Below are 18,041 nucleotides of genomic sequence, written 5' to 3'. Positions count from 1 at the left end.
CAGGACACCACTTTCAGGGGGCAGAGAGGCCATCCCAGGGGCTCCATCAACTCCCAAGAACCCCCAAGCAGGGAGAGGATCTGGATGCAAGGAAGAGCCTGGCCAATCGCCGAATGCCCTGTCTGTCAGCAGCAGATTCGCTGCTGGTGTCGATTGCTCCTTCCGAAAATTGGCTGGCCTTGCTCTGACCCTGGTTTTCCCAGAAACAAGAATAAAGTTTATCAAATTGCATCTCTGACTGGGATGAACTCAATTTGTACTTTCCACAGTGCAGAGGTGAAGAGAAACTTAACACCAACAATGCCCCGATTAATGGATACAATTTTCCATTAAAAAACAAAACCAAACAACCATTCGCCTACTTGGCAAATGTTTGGTGACCTTGGGATGCACAAATCTTTGGAATCAGAGATGCTTTGATGTACTGCGGTCAGACTGCCTATTAGAGAGCCACCTGGCAGGGCCCCAACAATAGACTGTCCCATTGTCCTAAATCCCATCTATCCTTCTGAATGGACCCAAAGCGTCTTGTGGTTTGGCATCTAGAGAGGGAACTAGTGATACTGAAAGTCTAGCTGATTCTGGGCCTTGGGACTCAGGCAAGATGCAGCAGGACTTCCAGTGAATTGGACAGGCTGGATCAGGCTTGGGTATTGTCCAGAACAGCTGGAGACAGGCACTTTCTTTGATGTGTATGCAGAATGCTGCCAAGGAGGGGACCCACAGTCTGGGCCTGAGCGGCGCCATAATGCGTTATTTGGGTGGTCGGAAACAGGAAAGGGGCCAAGGGTCTGGATCAGGGTAATCAGAAATGAGTGGCAAGGGGACAAAAGAAGGCTCAGCTGTGGGCCTCAAAGGGCTGGCTGCTTTGCACGTATTGGGCCAGGCCCCAAGCCCCGTGTTTTGTGCCCACCTAATCGGCAATTTCTGGGAAGTCAGGGTAGGATTCCAAGTCAGCAAAGATATCGTTGGGATTGCTACAGCTCAGGTTGCAGAAGCACGCATGAATCCATAGGACCTGGCGGGAGAAGTCAGGCCCATCGGGACACTGGAAGGAGACGTCGATGGTCTTGGACTTGTAGGGGACGCAGCACCTGTCGTCCATGCAGACCCCACAGTACTTGGGTCGGTAGGAGCGTGTGCTGCTGCAGCCGGCAAGGGTGAAGTTCTCAGGCACCTCTGTCTGGTAGACGGCCAAACACCTCTTCCCTTCCTGCAGGAAAGGCGGTTTCAGTTGGGATGCTCAGAGGATCAAGAACCATCTTCTTCCCTCCAAGCCCTCAATTCCTCTCTTTCACTCACCATGCGGAAGCACTCCAACTTACTTTCAGATCTTCAGCATCTTCAAGCTAGGAGGGCCCTCCCCAAATACAGTGAGACCCAGCCATATCACGCAAGAGTAAACTGAGGACCACAGAAGGGAACTGCCTTGCTTGGGTACTACCTCCAGCCTGCAATTTCCTTCTTTCCTGCATTTCTGCCTTGCCAATGCCCAGTCTTGGTCACAGTTTCACCAACACAGGATGCCTTTGTAGCTCCTTCAGTTAGTAAGTGGCAGAGCCATCATGGGACTCCATGACTGGAGGATGCACTTTACCCCAACCTCCTCCTCTGCCTCCCACAGCCTCTTACACACACCCTTATCATGCAACTTATTCAACTGGATTGGCATTATTTAAAGGCAGCTCTGTCTCTCCATTGGGCTGTGGCCCACTTGAGAATGGGGCTCTTTCTGTGTCTCTTACTCTAATTCTGTGCCTGGCACATAGTGGGCACTTATGAAAACCACTGGACTCATGGTTCTTGAGGTCTACTATGTACCAGCACCATGCCAGAACTGCAGGTGGAGCAGATCCAGGCTATGTGGGGCCCGAAGCTCATACAATCTGAGGAGCCCTCTTAGGGCACATAATGATGGAAACACAATTGGATGGGAATCATGAGCCAACAGCAGGGACTTGAGTCAGCTTTGTGGTAAACCCAACTCTGCTTCGAATGCACTGTGAATTCACCCAGCCTAGGACCTTTGCTCCTATTTTCCTGCTGCTGGTAAATTTTCCATTCATGCTTTCAGTTAAGAGATGTCTGCTGAGTACCTCCCGTGCACTAAGCACCAAGAACACAAAGGCTAGTATGGCAGGGGAAAATAATCAGAGGGGAGAAGAAGAGAGAAGAGGAGAAGGAGAAGGAGGAGGCAGAAGGATCTAGTTGACTGACACAGAGAGGACTGGAGTAGAGGACAGAGGACAAGGAGCAATGTCTGATGTCTAAGGAGGACTCTGGAAAGCTGGGCTGTCTTGTCTGGGCAGCCCTCTCCTCAGCCTCCCCAAGAAACCATCGGTGCTCCTAAAATGGAACAAGGGCTGAGTTTTTTATTTTTATTTTTATTTTGTGTGACACCAACGCATATGACCAGTCCTAAGGCATAAATGAGGAGGCCTTGAGTTAGGAAAATTAGATCCATTTCTAACTCTGAGGACCGGGTGTCAGTCTACTGTGGCCCATTTCCTCCTTGATCCTTTATCAATTATCTTAGACGCTCAAAGCTGGAATGGATGTCTGAGATCAACTCCAACACTTTACCAATGAGGGGACTGGGGCTCAGAGATGCGAGACTGGCCACATCACGGCCGTCAGCAGCAGACGGGCATTTGACTCCAGCTATCCAGCGCCCCCCTCTCGCCCAGCGTGGCTGTCACGCTGGCGCTCGAGGGTGTGGGCTGGCCCGGGAGCAGGAGGAGAAGGGCAGTCAGGGAGGGTCCCTGAGAATCATCAAAGGACAGCACTTCTGAGGGTCGCTGGGTTCTCTCCAGTGTGACCTTGATTCTCACAGGACGGTCACCACACTCACTTCCATTGAGTGGATTCATGACACACCAGCCCCGTGATACACATGATCCCATAACTGTGACTAGTGGGCTTAATTATTCCTATTTTACAAATGGCCTCCACAAGGAAGGTGAGGATAGGCTCCAAGCCAGGCTTGTCTGTTAAGTCCCAGATGGCTGCCCCACCTCGAGGGGGACCCACCTTGATGTGGGGTCGGAGGTCCACGTCACACGGCCGCAGGTTGCAGAGGCGGCTTTCTTGCTCAGGCCAGCACCGGACATTGACGTTGGAGATCCGAGTGGAGACCCCCAGGCCGCAGGTGGTGGAACAGGGGCTCCAGGGGCTCGTGAAGGCTATGCAGTTCTTGTGCCACGGCTCTACCTCGCCCGTGGCCGCTGCAGATGGGCACCAGAGTCCCCGTGAGTCTCCCACCTCCGTCAACCCCCCATCCGCACCGTCACCCCACTAAGGGGTGGGCTCCCTGAAACTCAGGGAGGGGAGAGGTGGGCTGTCCCTCCCCACAGGAGGGCAAGTTGGCTTCAAACCAGCTGGGGTTCCCAGGCAGAGGAGGAATGTTCTGAGCTCCTTAGACTTCTCCGGAGGGAAGACCACCCTAGAGACATGTGGACTGAGTCCAAATCCTTCTTGACCACCTACAAGCTGTGTGATGCTAGACAACTCACTCTGGGCCTCGGTCTACACTCTGGGACAGTAACACCTGCCTTGTGGCGCTGGTATGACAAAAAAAGGGTCTCAATATTGGCTGAGTATATAGCAGGCATCTGCAAGGCGCTGGGGATATAAGGTTAGAAGACACTCTTCCTGCCCCTGCAGAGATAAAGTTCATTTGGGGAAGGTCAAAGGGGAATGCCTATACTCTAGTTCCTAATATTTTATCTGGGTGATGCTGAGGGAAGAGTGGTTAAGGGGACACCCAGGCTACAGAGTCAGATTGCCTGGGTGCAACTCTGAGCACAGCCACCTAGTAGCTGGGCAACTTCCAATAAGCTCCCTCCTGCCTCTGTGCCTCAGGCTCCCCCCCTGCACATGGGGTGGACAATAGCATCTCCCTCCCAGGGCTGTGGACGGAAAAGAGGGGTTCACATGAATGAAAGCACTCAAGCTGCCCCTGGCCCTCAGTCAGCCTTTGGCGGGTGTGGGTACCTGACTGTCGGCCAACTAAACACCAGCTCTTGGGTGGTTCTGTGAATGCCTGTATCCCAGCATGTAGAACACGGAGAGCTCTCAGTAACTATCTGAGAAATGGGAAACGGAGTGAGCCAGAGATGGAGGCAGGCAAAAATCCAGGAAGACAGAGGGGAGATCCCACAGAAAGATGGAAGAAGATACACAAGAAAAAGATCCAGGAAGCCAGAGGGAAAGGAAGAGGCAGAGAGGGGAGGGGTGGAAAGACAGATGGACAGCAGAGGAGAGAGGGAGAGGGAGAGAGAAGGAGGGAGACAGAGAGAAAAGGGAGGGGGAGAAGGAAAGAGGGAGGGGCAGAGAGAATAGGGAGGGGAGAGAAAAGCGATAAAAGAATGGGGGGAGGGGAAGAGAGGGGAAAAGAGAGACAAACAGGAAAGAAAACACATCTAATGAGAGCAGGAGGAAAGAGAAAAAGGGAAGGCTGGGTGCTGATTCCCAGCCCCTCTAAGCTAACAGGTGTGTGGGGAACACTGATGGACAAACAAGTAAGAGAAGGGGAGGTTTGAGAGACCAGAGGCCGAAGAATAAAAGAGGAGGGAAGGGGCTGGGCTGGGCTGGAGCTGTGAGCCTGGAGGCAGGGAGGGGCAATGAGGATCTGCCTGGGAGGATGAAAGGCTTTGCTTTCTGGGTCATCCAGGAGACAGGCAGGGGCTCTGCTTGTCCTCGGTCAGAACGGGGTCACTGGGCCACACACGAAGAGCAGACAGCCGCTGCCCCTCCCCGCTGTGACCCTCGTGGGGCTGCCAAGGGGGGTGGTGGTGGACTGCTGCCCTGGGGCTGCTGGGGACAGAGCTTTCCCTGCCACCTGCTCCCTCAACATGGCGCGGCCTCTTCATGAGGCTGGCTCAGCCCCTGTGGGGCACCCACAGAGAGGCTGTGCATCCCTGAAATGGGGTGGGGGGACCACCCTCCTTCCTGGTCCATTCAGACCCACTGAGGGAACGCAGCCTGGAGGCAGGTCTCTACTGACAGATCCAGTCCCACTATAACCTCTGCTTTCCTGCTTTCCAGTTTGTTCTTCTCTGAAACACTTTCTTCACTTGGTTCCTGCGAAACCTCTTTCTCCTGTTTCTGTCCTGCCTCTTGGATTTGTCTTTCGCAGCTTCTTTCTCTCCCTTAAACAGTAGTGTCTCCAGGGCTACACTAGCGGTTCTCCATCGGGCGATGTTGTCCGCCAGGGTACAACGGGCGGTGTCTGGAAGTGTTTTTGGTTGTTACTACCTGGGGGGCAGGTGCTATGTGTACCTAGTAGGTAGAGGCCCGGGATGCTGCTAAACATCCCACAATGCACAGGGCAGCCCCCACCACAGAGAATTATCTGGTCCAAAATGTTGTCAGTACCGAGGTTGAGAAACCCTGCTCTGCACAGTCTCCCTGAGCAATCTCATGCACTTTTAATTTTTAAAAAATTACCAAGATCCTTAGAACTTCCAAACGCTATTGCCATTCCTTCATGTCCACTTGCCCGAGAGACGTTTTCCTTCTAGAAATGTCCTCATCTGCTGTCTTTTGTGTCATCAGACACTCCTGGTTTTCCTCTTACGTCTCCGACTCTCCTTCTCGGTCTCCCCCTCGGCCTCCGCTTCTTCTGTCCACCCCTCAAATGCCAGCCCCCCAGACCTCTGCCCCAGGCCCCCTCTGTCTCACTCGGCACATTATCTCTGGGCCATCCCAGCCCCACCAGCAGCTCCAGGTGAATGAGCTCCAGAGCTCTCTCTGCCCCATCTCCCTCCTCCAATACTGTATCCCCATAGGATGCTCCCCTGGGTGACACCAGGGCAGGGCGCCCTGCCTCAAACAGTACAGATCTCCTTCACCCCAAATGTGCTCCTCTCACACTCTACCCTAGGCAATGACGCGCCCCAGCGTCATCCTTCACTCCTCCCTCTCCCTCACTCGACGCACTGGACTGCCTCTGAGACCCTCAGTTTCCTCGAGCAATGCCTCTTGCATCTGTCCCTTCTCTGCCCCCTCTATTCCCACCGCCCTAGTTCATTAGCCCATTATCCTCATTAGGCCATCCATCCACCCACCTGTCTATTCCTCCATCTGTCCCTCCGTCCATCCATCCATATGAGAAACACTGATTTGGTACCTGCTAAGTTGGCACTGGGCTAGGCCCCAGTAAGCAGAGGTGTAACAAACAGACCTCTCCCCGTCCTCCTTTCCAGGGCTTCCTCTGGCCTGGCTTGCCTGGCTGAAGCCTCACCTGTCCGCCCATCCTCCACAGTGCGGGGGAAGCCGTCTACTCCTCTCCGGCCCTTCCCCCTGCTGCTCATGCCTCTCCTCCTGGGCCACATATCCACCCTTCCTCCACCTCCACACCCCCAGATAATCTCTTAAATAGGGTAATAATTATGTGTCTGGCTGTGTTCTTCACAAAGCACTTCCTCATTTTATGCTCCCAGGATCCTCTAAGACAGGCGGGACAGATGGTAGTATTTCCATTTTAACGATGGGGAAATAGGGTCCAGAGGAAATGTGACTTTCCCAGGGTCACAGAGCTGGTGCATGGCGGACTGGGGCAGGGGACTCAGGGGCTTGTGTCAATCACAGGCGGTCAGAGCTCCAGGAGGGTCTGCGAGCGCCCCCAGGACCCCGCCCTCCGCCCCACCCCGCACCCGGGCGCCCCGTGCCCCGCACCCACCGAAGGCGCCCGTGTGGCGCGGCGCCGTCTTGCGCGGCCTCCTGGCGTCGTCGTCGCACACCCACTGGTCACAGCAGCGGCCGGGCACGCTCACCCGCCGGGCGCGGCCGCACCAGAGACGCGGGGGGCGCGCGCGGAGGCACAGCGGCGTGCAGCCCACCGCGCCGTCCACGCACGTGCAGTTGTACTTGCAGTTGGGCTGGAAGGACTGGCCATTGTTGTAGCGCACCCCGTCCAGGACGCAGCCGACGCCGACCACCTCTGCGAACACAGGCGGCCGGTCAAGCCCGGCGGGCACGGGACCCCCGCTCGGGGGACCTCCCACGTCTGGACCGTGCCCAGACCCCGGGGAATCGCTCCCACCTCGCGGCTGGGGCTGGACTGGGTGAAAGGGCGCGACCCAGCCAGCCATGGGGAGCAGGACAAGACTTGAGAAGGATGGCCTCAGCTGCCACCCACTCGGGAACACCCCTTCCCAGGGTGAGGGGATACAGCGAGTCCAGGATGGGGACCCAGGCAGCTAGCATCCTGTCCCATCCCTAGCACGTGACACAAAGCCTCTTAGTGACAGATATCTGCCTCTAGAGTCCCGGTTTGTAAAACCAGTGGGAACACTGAAACGCAGCTTCCACTCATTCAGGCATATTTGTGGGGTGTTCTAGGTGCTGGAGATTCAGTGGTGAACAAAACAGACAAGAGCCAGGCCCTCGTAGAGCTTACACTGTCCTGGGGGTGACAGAGGGAAGACAAATACAGAGCATCTGGAATGTTGATGGGGACCAGGGCCAGGGAGAAAAATGACACAGGAGGGGGAATTAGGTGGGGTGGGGGACAGGTTCACATTTAAATCTGGTGGGCGGACAAGGCCTGGGTGAGTGGGAGGATGCTTCAGCAAAGATGGGAAGGAAGTGAGGCAGGGAGCCGCCCAGGTGTCCAGGAGGAGCCTTCCAGGCAGGGAGGGATCTCTGGGTGTAAAGACCTCAGGTGGGAGCAGGCCCAGGATGTGGGAGAGGGCAGGGCAGGGGGCAGGAGATGAGGTGAGAGAGGGCTTCCTTGTAGGCTCAGAGGAAGATGCAAAGCCGCTAGAGCCTAGAGCTGTGCCTGGCGCACAGTAGGTGCTCAGTAAGGAACTGTCGAATTAATGATATGAATTATGCTTCACGAGAACCCTCGTGGTGCTGAGTTGAGAATAGACGGAAGGCAGTGAGGGCAGCGCCAGGAGAACCCCCCCCCCCCGGGTAATCCAGGAGGGAGGTGGTGGTGGTTGGACCAGGGAGGGACTGAGAGCCAGGAGAAGAGCTCAGCTTCTGTGTATATTTGGAAGGAAGAGCTGCAGGGACTTGCTGATGGATGGGATGTGAGGAGGAGAGGAGAGGAGTTGGGAATGGCTCCTAGTTCTGTGACCTGAGTTCTGGAAGGAGAGAGGTACTTTGTCCTTGGAGGAGCGGGTTTTGGGGTCAGTGGACTCAAGCGTTCTTCATTAGACCTGAGATGCCTGGTTGACATCCCACTGGCCACGTGGAGTCGCTTATGCAAGCTTGGAGTTCCAGGAGAGATCTGGGGCTGTCGGCTTGGCTCCCACCCTTGGCGTCCTGTCCTGCCTTGAGGACAGTGTCTGGATGTGCGGGCAGAGAGCCCAGGCTGCAAGGGTGCCCACCCGAGGAGGCTATAGTTAGGAATCTGCAGTCTGTCAATATTCTCGCTTAACTCCTGGGTTTGCCTGGAGGTGGTTACTAATAAAAATAGCAATCCAAGTATCTAACAGAAGCGAAGGTTTCCTGAGAGCTCTGTCCCTGGTCCCCTAACCTATTCTGTGTCAGGCTTTCTTGCATTGCTGATTTCAATCTGTGAGGAAACGCTGCCACATTACCACCTTTGTTTTCACATACAGCAATACTGAGTCTCGGCCAGGTTAAGTCACGTGCCCCGGGTGACACAGCTAATGGAGCGGTGGGAAGGAAGCAGCACCTCGGCCTGTGGGAATGTTGACGTGACTGCTGTTTTTCCTGGGAGGTGAGTGTGGGAAGAGGCCCAGAAAGGAAAGGCGTTAACACTTACTGACCATCTGATCTCGTGCCAGGCCCCGTCTGATATGTTATCTCATTTGGTTCTCCCAGTGACTTCACAAGGAGAGCTTTATTTTCCTCATTTGGCAGACAGGAAAGCTCAGAAAGGTCAAGTGATTCATGAGCTCAAGGTCACCCAGCTGATGAACATAGAGCTGCCCCTCAAACCCAGGGGGTCTGACCCCCAGCCCATTTCCGTCCACCAGACACCAGTAAAGGAGGGGAAATAGGAAAACAGAACAAAACAAAGCAGAGGAAGCATTGGGTGAATCACTCATCTCTGGTTCTGAGTCACCCTTCTGCACCCACCCTCTTGCTCCAGGAAGCTGTGCGTGCGTGTGTGCGTGCGCGTTGGTGGAGGGGGAGAAGGGAGAGTGCGAAGTCCCACTCTCTGCCTCTGGGTGTGGGAACTTTGGATGGAGACGGCAGGGCTGGGTGCTTGGCAGCCTTAGCACTGTGGTTCTCACCACCAGCTGCACGACCGCGTGCCCTGGGGGGCTTTTAAAATTCTGATGCCCACCCCATATCCAGGAATATGGGGGTGGACCCGGGCCTCTGTGTTTTTACATTTTTGGCCTTGGCAGTTTTAAAAGCTCCCCGGGTGAATCCAGTTTGTAGCCAAGATTGAAAACCACTGCATCTGGAAGTTGCTTGCGGTCTCCTGGGAGCTTTGATTGGGGAGTGGGTGGGCAGGGGAGGGGTGATGTGTGTAATGGCTATGGATGGGCCCATCAGTGGACTCTAGTGCCCCCTCCTCATTCACTTTCCTTCTAACCAGTTGAAGGACCAGCTCCTAACGAGATGGTGAAGGTGACTGAATTTCCTTCACCATCTCCTATCTAATCTTGTGGTATTATCACTCACCTATGTTCACTGAATGGATGGATAGATGGATGGATGGATGGATAGATGGATGTGAGGTGGGGTGAGCCCTAATTTTTATTGAGCTCCTACCATGTATCAGGCACTCGACATCCCAACCACACAAAGAGGTAGGCATTATTTGTTGCATTTTTCCTTGATGAGGAAACTGATACTTAAAAGGTTAAGTAGCTTGCCTAAAGTCATCATACTGGTTAGTTATGGCACTGGGATTCAGACTTAGGTTGTCTAGCTCCAGAGACCATGTGTGGGAGTTCATACTGGGGAGTCTGAGCCTAGAACCAGACGTGCTCCCAGCTCTGAGGATGACCATGGACAGGGCTGAGATGACGTCTACAAGGGAAAGTTACAACAAAGCAAATAATACAATGACCCCGAGCAGCCGGTCAACTTTGAGGCTCTAATGCGTCCCTTTGTTTATTCTCAACAACCATGTGAGGTTGGTTTGATCAAGTTCCTTAAGTGACGCGCCCAAGGTCACGTAGCCGGCAAGTGGCAGAGACAGGATCCAAAACCCCAGTCTGTCTGCCTGTAAATTTCATGATCCTTCCAGCAAACCACACTGCCCTCAGGCCCCACCCAGCTGCATTAAATGCAGAGTAGTGTTTGTACAACTGAAATAGCCAAACAGTCTAATTCAGAGGTCACTCTCTGCCCACAGATGTATTTAGTTTGGCCCACAGAGTGTTTTCTAAAAAATTTTTGAACGGGTTGCCAACATTTACAAATCCTACCCAAATCTGGATTTCTGGATTCTCTTGAAAACAGGGCAGACTGAACAAGACCAAGTTCACTTTTCTACCTGGCCAAAGGGGCTGGGGCCCAGTAGGGGTGACCTCTGATAGCCAAAGCTTGTGTTCACCAGTTTGCCAGAGTCCCCACCATCCTCTGAGTCATCTGAGTCAGTGGTGCAATTGCTCATTTTTATTACCTTGTCCCGGCCTGGTTACATGCACATTTCCAAGGACAGATTCAGCCTGTCCTGGGGATCGTCCACTGGTTGAGCTGACCATCTGCTGAAAGATTGTCTACTTAGAGGAACTCTTCTATCTCTTTCTCTTCTGGTCCTCAGGTGCCTTGCTCTCTATGGCCTGTGGACCCTGGACTGTCTTCCTTCTTGCATTAGGGTCTTATGAACTCAGACACTATGGCAGCATTTCTAGGAAGATGTTCAATAGAACATTAGTGAATTGTGTGTATGTGCATGTGTGTCCATGTATGCGTGTGGTGTATGTGTGTGTGTGCAAGTGTATGTGTGGAGGTGTGAGTGGGTGGGTAAAAATCTACCTGAACAAAGAGTTCACTGGGCAAATAAGTTTGAAAAGAAAAGTCTTTTTGGGACTGGCCCGGTGGTGTAGTGAAGTCTGCGTGCTCCACTTCAGTGGCGTGAGTTTCCCGGGTTCGGATCCTGGGTGTGGCCCTCCACCCTCCACACTGCTCATCCAGCCATGCTGTGGTGGCGTCCCACATACAGAGTAGAGGAAGATGGGCACAGATGTTAGCCCAGGGCCAATCTTCCTCAAACAAAAAGAGGAGGATTGGCAACAGATGTTAGCCCAGGGCCAACTTTCTTCACCAAAATAAAAAGAAAAAAAAGGAATAATCTTCATACGATAGCTCTCATTTTGGAATTTGACAATGGCCAAGAACATTTAAAATCTCTGAGTTCTGTAACATTTGTTTTGCTCTATTCCAGTATCTGAAAACCTAGATGACCAGGGAACTATTGGCAAGTGTGACACTTATTAAAATTTTCTGCATGCCACAGTTTTCTTTTCAAATAAAAGGAAAGGAAATACACAGAGACTCATGATGAGGGAGAAGTAAGAAGCTGTGGTGAGTGGTGGCAGGACCTGAGATACAAAGAGATAGGGGGTGGGGGTGGATTAGAAGATGATGTTCAAGCCCCTGGTGGGAAAGGCAGGCAGGAGAGGCCATTCCCAGGTCTGCACAATCGCTGGGTCCATGAGAGAATGTCTATAAAGGTGTGGTGCCTGGTGCGTGCTGAGATGTCAGTACAGCCTGAGAAGTTAGTGTAATCACAGTGAACTGAATTACCTTTTTAACGACCTTAAGAACAACTATAAAAGACAAGAGAAATGATGAGACAGTCTCATATAGCTGGAGGTGGTTCTAGTGCAGGAAGGCTCAGTGAGATTTCCTCGCCTGGGTATGAGGCGAGAACGTATGACTGTGTGTATACATTAACAGTCAGTCTTAAACTTATGCATGCATGAGAATCACCTGGGGAATTTGCTTGAGGTGTAGCTTCCCATCCCCACTTCCAGAGAATTCGAATCCATAAGTCTGAGGTGGGGCTCAGGAAGAACATTTTTAAACAACATGTCAGATGATTCTGTTCAGGTCTTGCTGCAAATTCTCTTTGAACACACTTTTGTGGGGCTAATAATGAGTCTGAGTAAAAGGGAGAATAGTGGAAGGATGGGAAAAGCAACCTAATTACTTGGAAAGGTAAAGAGAGATGACTTGGTATGAAAGTTGAAATATAAATCAATGATAAAAGAGCAGAAAGTGCTCATAAATTAACCATGAGGCTCAGATAGGATTGTCTGATGTGATATTATGTGCATAACTCTCACCAACAACCCACGTCAGGAAATATAATGGGTTAGCTGAGGATGAGACATGGTGCTGTGTGTGAATATGTAATGGGGTGTATATGGAGTCATAGTTATGGGGAAATCTTGATTCAGCACTAAGGGAAGAAAGGGGTTCTTGAGTTTATGAGGCTTTGTGTAACTTTTCAGAAGTTAGGCTGCTGCGTCATGATGCCTAGTTACCTCTCTTCATCATGCTGGGTCATGTATCTTGGATAAATGCTTAGATGATTCTAGCTAAGTGAATACCCATCCAGATAGAAGTAAAAGACCAGAAAGTCCCAGGAAGGAGGTCTCTGGGAACAAAAAAGAACATGATGGCGCGCTTGAAGAGCAAACAAACAACAAACAGCAATAGCCCTTCCCTGCCATATGAGGCTATTATAAAGTCCAAGAGTAAAGGAAAAGCAAAGGCAGATAGAAACCCCAGGAAAAGCAAAAGGCTTCGTAAGAAAGGAAATTCAGACAAGTACACTATCTTATGCTGCAGTGAACAATATTTACATCATCATAATATTGTAAATAGTGGTTGTTGTATAACTAAAAATAGGACAGTGACGTTGGAAGATGGGGGAGGTGTCACGTGGTATTGAGGCGCTAAGTCAGCAGCTATCATGTAGGATCGTTAATAGATTATCCACAATTGACATTTTAAGCCAATCAAGATGAAACAGAAGACATGTGTTGCATAGTGGTAACTAACAGAAGAAAGGGCTAAAAAGTTGAAAGTGACTATAGTAACTTGAGGAACGTGTGTGGGTGGTAGGAACGAATGGTTGCAACCTGCTGAGTTTTAGTCTTTCAAGGCTACTGAATTTTTTAAACTGTGTTATTTTAATTTAGAACATTACTGAAATATCTGGAGTTCTGCAGGGTCTTGGTGCTCCCCGGAGCCATGGATATCAGCAAAGAGTCCTACCACTAAGAATGAAACCAGACTCGGGTCTTTCCTGGTGGCTCCCTGCTCCCTGGAGTCGGCCACGGATGTGCCTCCAGGACTGAGAAGAGAGCAGGAGGCCAGGTTCTGGAGGCAAGAAGAATGCAGTCATCCCTCCCTCCTTCCTGAGCTCTGGCTTCTAATCATGGGCTGGAGGGGGTGGGGGGTACCTCCTGCAGAACAGGAGCCTGGCCAGGGAAAGGGCTATGGATAAGGGGTCCTGAGACAGAGCCGGGGGTGTGGGGGGTGTCACTTACGTGCACACACTCCTATTGCGTACCTCGGGCGGTCCCCACTGTAGTCGCAGTAGAGGCCCCGGTGGGGGTCACAGATGGCAGCCTCCGTGCAGTTGTCCCCAAGCTGCTGAGCACACATCTTACAGCACTCACAGCCGTCTGTGATGAGGCTCACCCCCAGCGGGCAGCGGGGTGGGTTTGGCGGGCACTCACATGGCCACTTGCAGAATTGGGGGCGTGAATAAGTGTCCTCCAGCGGCTCCGGGGTGAAGGCCATGGCTGTGGGGGCTGGAGAGAGGGCCTGTAGGGGAAGGGCAGAGATAAAGGGGGGCTGCCGGGCGGGGGTGTCACAGCCCAAAGGGCCTGCAATCACCTTCCCATCTTCATGGGGTTTGAAAGGTTTACATAAAATTATGTTTTTCTACCATGCCTTCGATAGCCAGACATCTCCTTCTCCTCAATAAAACAAATAGGACCAGGAAGCCTGGAGTTCAGAGAAGCTAAGCCCATGGCCTGAATCTGCCTGCTGCTAGATTCTGCATCAGAACTCTGGCCTGCTAAGCCTCAGGGGTGTTCCTTCTCCCACTTGAGCGTCCCACAAGCCTGTGGATGAGTCGGCCTGGTTTACAGAGGAGGGAGGGAGGCTTTGAGGAGTAGACGCCCTCTGATGAGTCACGGCGTGAGGTGCGGCCGTGTCCCCCTACTGCTTCCTGCAGATCCGCCCTCCTTACTCCCCTGAGGGTCCTCAAGAGCTCACAGGGCCCGCTGACCCGTCAACACTGGGTTTTGGCCAGCACACCTACCATTACTATTATTACCATCATTATTATTTGCCCCTCTGAGCGCCAGGACAGGGCTGCAGTGGGTGGCAGCGGGGGTACAGCTTCATAGCTCCTTGCAGCTGGTCTCCCTGCCCTGTGGGGAGGGGAGTTGCCAGCACAAGCCCTGCAGAGGACCCCGCTCCACTCCCCCCACCCGTACTCCTCCCATGGCCCCATTCCCATCCCCCACCAACAGGATCATCTTCATCCTGGCAAATATGATAGACACGACAACAGGCCAGCTGGGAAGGGGAAATAAGGCCCAACAAGCCAGCCCTGTGCTGGAGAACAGAGCCAGCAAATGGAACGGGAGGCTCTGGGGTGTCTGTGAGTATAGGAGCTTCCAGCTGCCTGCATCTCAGGGATCTGGTCACTTTCCTACCCTCTCTGGTGGCCTCCCTGAACCACCATCCTGGCCCCTCACTCTTTTTTTTTTTTTCCCGCAAGGAAGATTAGCCCTGAGCTAACATCCATTGCCAGTCCTCCTCTTTTTGCTGAGGAAGATTGGCCCTGGGCTAACATTCGTACCCATCTTCCTCTACTTTATATGGGACGCCGCCACAGCATGGCTTGACAAGCAGTGTGTCGGTCCACGCCCGGGATCCGAACCTGCAATCCCTGAGCTGCCAAAGCGGAGCAAGCGAACTTAACCACTATGCCACTGGGATGGCCCCGTGGCCCCTCACTCTTTAGTGCAGAGGAGACCTGGGCCTGGGGGGAAGAGAATTGCCTGAGAACAGAGCGTGGGCTACAGCCAGCTTCCAGCCGTTCGCCCTCCCCCAGGCTGGGGTGGTCCCCCCTGGGAGCACCGTGTCCAGAGCTTCTCACAGCGACTCTGGAATTCTGCCATGGAATTCTAGTGGAGGTGGGCCAGGGCTTCTGTGGGGGCAAAGGTGGGGCTGGTTGGGCCCCAGGCCGCCCCCTCCATCTCGAACCAGTGAAGCTCTGCTCTATGGAATTTATGGATCCACATTTCCTTCTTTGAACAAGAGATGCTGACATATTCAGACAGATTCATCCTCCCTTTTCGCAAGGAGGAAACTGAGACCCAAAGAGGTGGAATCCAGGCACATCCAGGATGACACAGTCCACATCAGGGCCTGGCCACAAACGACTCTCTGAACTCTCATTTCTATACCCTTTACCTTTACATCCTCTGTGCTCTTTCAGTCACTTGACAAACATTTGCTGAGCTAGCTCATAGTCTCTCTTAAGTTTTAGGCACTTGAAAAGGAATTTAAAAATTCTCTGTGCTTGGGGGCCCCACAGCGTATGGGAGAGACAGACATTGGAGGTGATTTATGACAACACGAGGCTGTGTGCAGAGAGCTGGGCATCCCAGGGGAGCCCTGGGATCTCTTTGAACACCAGGGAGGGAAGTGCTTTGCTGTGATGAGTGAAGTTCACTCTTGCCCACATGGCTGTGAGGACCAGGGACCAGGAGACACGGTCCAGGTTGAGGTGCTGGATTAGCTGGACTCTTGGCTCTGGGCTCAGCACACAAGAAGTGCAGTAAATATTGATTCCACAAATAAAGGGCCTTGAAAGGCAAAATGGCAAATCTGGGCTTGAGGTTTGTCACCTCGAGCTTGGGTTCAGGCAGGTTTGTGGATGGGGACCACGAGGCTGGTCTGCCTTCACCTGTGAGGATTAGTTGCCTGCCCTTGTTTGCTTTTCCTCAAAAACACAACATGGCACAACAGAACCCCAAGCCCCCAAATCAATGAAATCATCCAAACACACCACCCCCCTTCCTGACTTCATGGAGAGACTCTTTCTTGTTAGTCTGTGACAGTGGAAGGCCTGGAGCTTCATGAGCACTCATGGACCATCTCTCACCAGTCCCCAGACCTTCAGAACATACTCTTGGAAGAGGAAATAAAAAAGCCCTCTCCTCCAGGTAGCCTTCCATGCTTTTCCCTGGCCGTGTTAGAGGTGCTGCTTCCCCCACTAGAACGTGAACTTGTGAAAGACAGGGTCTGTGCCTTGCTTCTCCCTGTGTGCCTGCAGGAGGGCACACGGCACCCAGCAGGGCTTCGTAAGTGTTGACCAGGAGATAGATGGATGGGGGACCGTTGACCACAAGGGGTTTGGCATCACTTCATATTCAGGACGTCCTGTCCTGGAACCCCTCTTCTCAGCTCTGATTAAGTTTGAGTGCCAAGAAAACAATGTGGGGGCCCGGCCCGGTGGTGCAGCGGTTAAGTGCACATGCTCTGCTGTGGTGGCCCGGGGTTTGCAGGTTTGGATCCCGGGAGTGCACCGACGCACTGCTTGTCAAGCCATGCTGTGGCGGCATCCCATATAAAGTAGAGGAAGATGGGCATGGATGTTAGCCCAGGGCCAATCTTCATCAGCAAAAAAAAAAAAAAGAGGAGGATTGGCATTGGATGTTAGTGCAGGGCTAGTCCTCCTTACAAAAAAAAAAAAAAAAAAGAAAAAAGAAAACGTGGGGCCTGAGACGCTCAGAAGTGGGTTCTCTCTGTGTGGCCTTGGACAAGCTTCCTAACCTTTCTGAGCCTCAACATCCCCATCTGTGATATGGCCACAATAATGCCGCCTCCGGGAGCTGTTGGGGGGATGAGGGCATCATGTACGTGGAAGTACTGGCGCAGATGGTGCGTGGCAGACACTCCAAAGCCCGACTTCCCCCTGCACTTCTTCGGTTGTGCATCCTCCTCCGCCCCCATAGGGCCCAGCACAGGGCTCGGGCGTCTGGACACCTTGAGCTGAGCTGGATGGGCTGTAACCTGGCGGGTATCCCTCTCCACATGGTCACTGTTCACCCTGCAGGCTCCATCCCGAGTTAAAGATCCCCAGAAGGAAGCCTCCTTTCCAAGTACCTGCCAGGAGCCCAGGGTACGCAGCTCCCTCAAGGGAAGCTCAGAGAAGGCCCCCCTTGGACGAGGGAAGCGGTTATGGGACCCATGGGGCAGTGGAGGGATGGGCTCTAGGTGCACTGAGCTAGCCTTGCTGTTGGCGCCATCTAGTGGTAGGAAACCTCCCAGACCACGTCCAGGGGAGAAGGCACTCCGCAATGGCAGCACTCTGGATGTGAGGGCTCCTGGGTCTGGTGCGTGACCCTCTGAATCCCGGCTGCCTGTCCAGCATTGACACCCTAGGGGATGTGACTGTAGGTCACTCGTAAGTACAGACTTCTGATAATCAATTCTCTGTGTGTGTGTGCACGCGGGGAAGCAGATGGCTGGCACGTGGCTCCCGCCCTCGGGGTGGACGGTTTAGTGGGGGAAATGAACGTTCAATCTTCCACACGTTCTATGGGGAGGTGCTTGGTGAACACTCACCATGTGCCAGGCTTTGTGCCAGGCTCGAAGGAAGCAAGGGTGCGTAAGACACAGTCCCTCTCTTCACGAACTCACCATGTCACGAGGTCAACAGACATTTAGATGGTAATTGCAATTCAGTGTGCTCAGTGCTATAAGATGGCATGCACTCATTCATTCACTCTCCCATTCATTTGTTCACTCAACACATCCCTAGGCTCTCAGTTTGTGCCAGGCACTGGCACACGTGCTGGGCTTATAGTGGGGGATGCAGTGGGAGAACCAAAGGGCCCTGCCTGTGGGAGCACAAAGGAGGGAGGGTTGGCCATGTCTGCCGGGGCTGCAGAGGGCTTCTCGGGGAGGAGGCGTGGGAAGTGGATCTGAAGGACGAGTAGGACGAGAGCAGCGAGGAAGGGCACCAAAGCAGAAGGACCAGCAGGTGCAAAGGCCATGCACTGTGAGCATGTGCTTGTGTTTGGAGCATGGAGGGAAGCGCGGTGAGCAGGTGTAGGGTG

At 53.0% G+C, this 18,041-nt stretch overlaps 1 protein-coding gene across 1 annotated transcript; it reads right to left on the bottom strand.

Annotated features, from left to right (window-relative positions):
• Nucleotides 1–913: 913 nt before the first annotated feature.
• On the bottom strand, nucleotides 914–16,932 carry CCN4 (cellular communication network factor 4). Its single transcript, XM_058564484.1, has 5 exons — nucleotides 16,753–16,932; nucleotides 13,443–13,722; nucleotides 6,683–6,943; nucleotides 3,031–3,224; nucleotides 914–1,213 (listed from the first exon to the last, which is right to left on the bottom strand). The coding sequence occupies exons 1-5, from the start codon at nucleotides 16,930–16,932 to the stop codon at nucleotides 914–916; spliced, it is 1,215 nt and encodes a 404-aa protein (XP_058420467.1).
• Nucleotides 16,933–18,041: the final 1,109 nt, after the last annotated feature.

The sequence above is a fragment of the Diceros bicornis genome, chromosome 21 (assembly GCF_020826845.1).
Source record: "Diceros bicornis minor isolate mBicDic1 chromosome 21, mDicBic1.mat.cur, whole genome shotgun sequence".
Taxonomy (NCBI): domain Eukaryota; kingdom Metazoa; phylum Chordata; class Mammalia; order Perissodactyla; family Rhinocerotidae; genus Diceros; species Diceros bicornis.
This window is presented reverse-complemented; position numbering and strand designations above follow the sequence as displayed.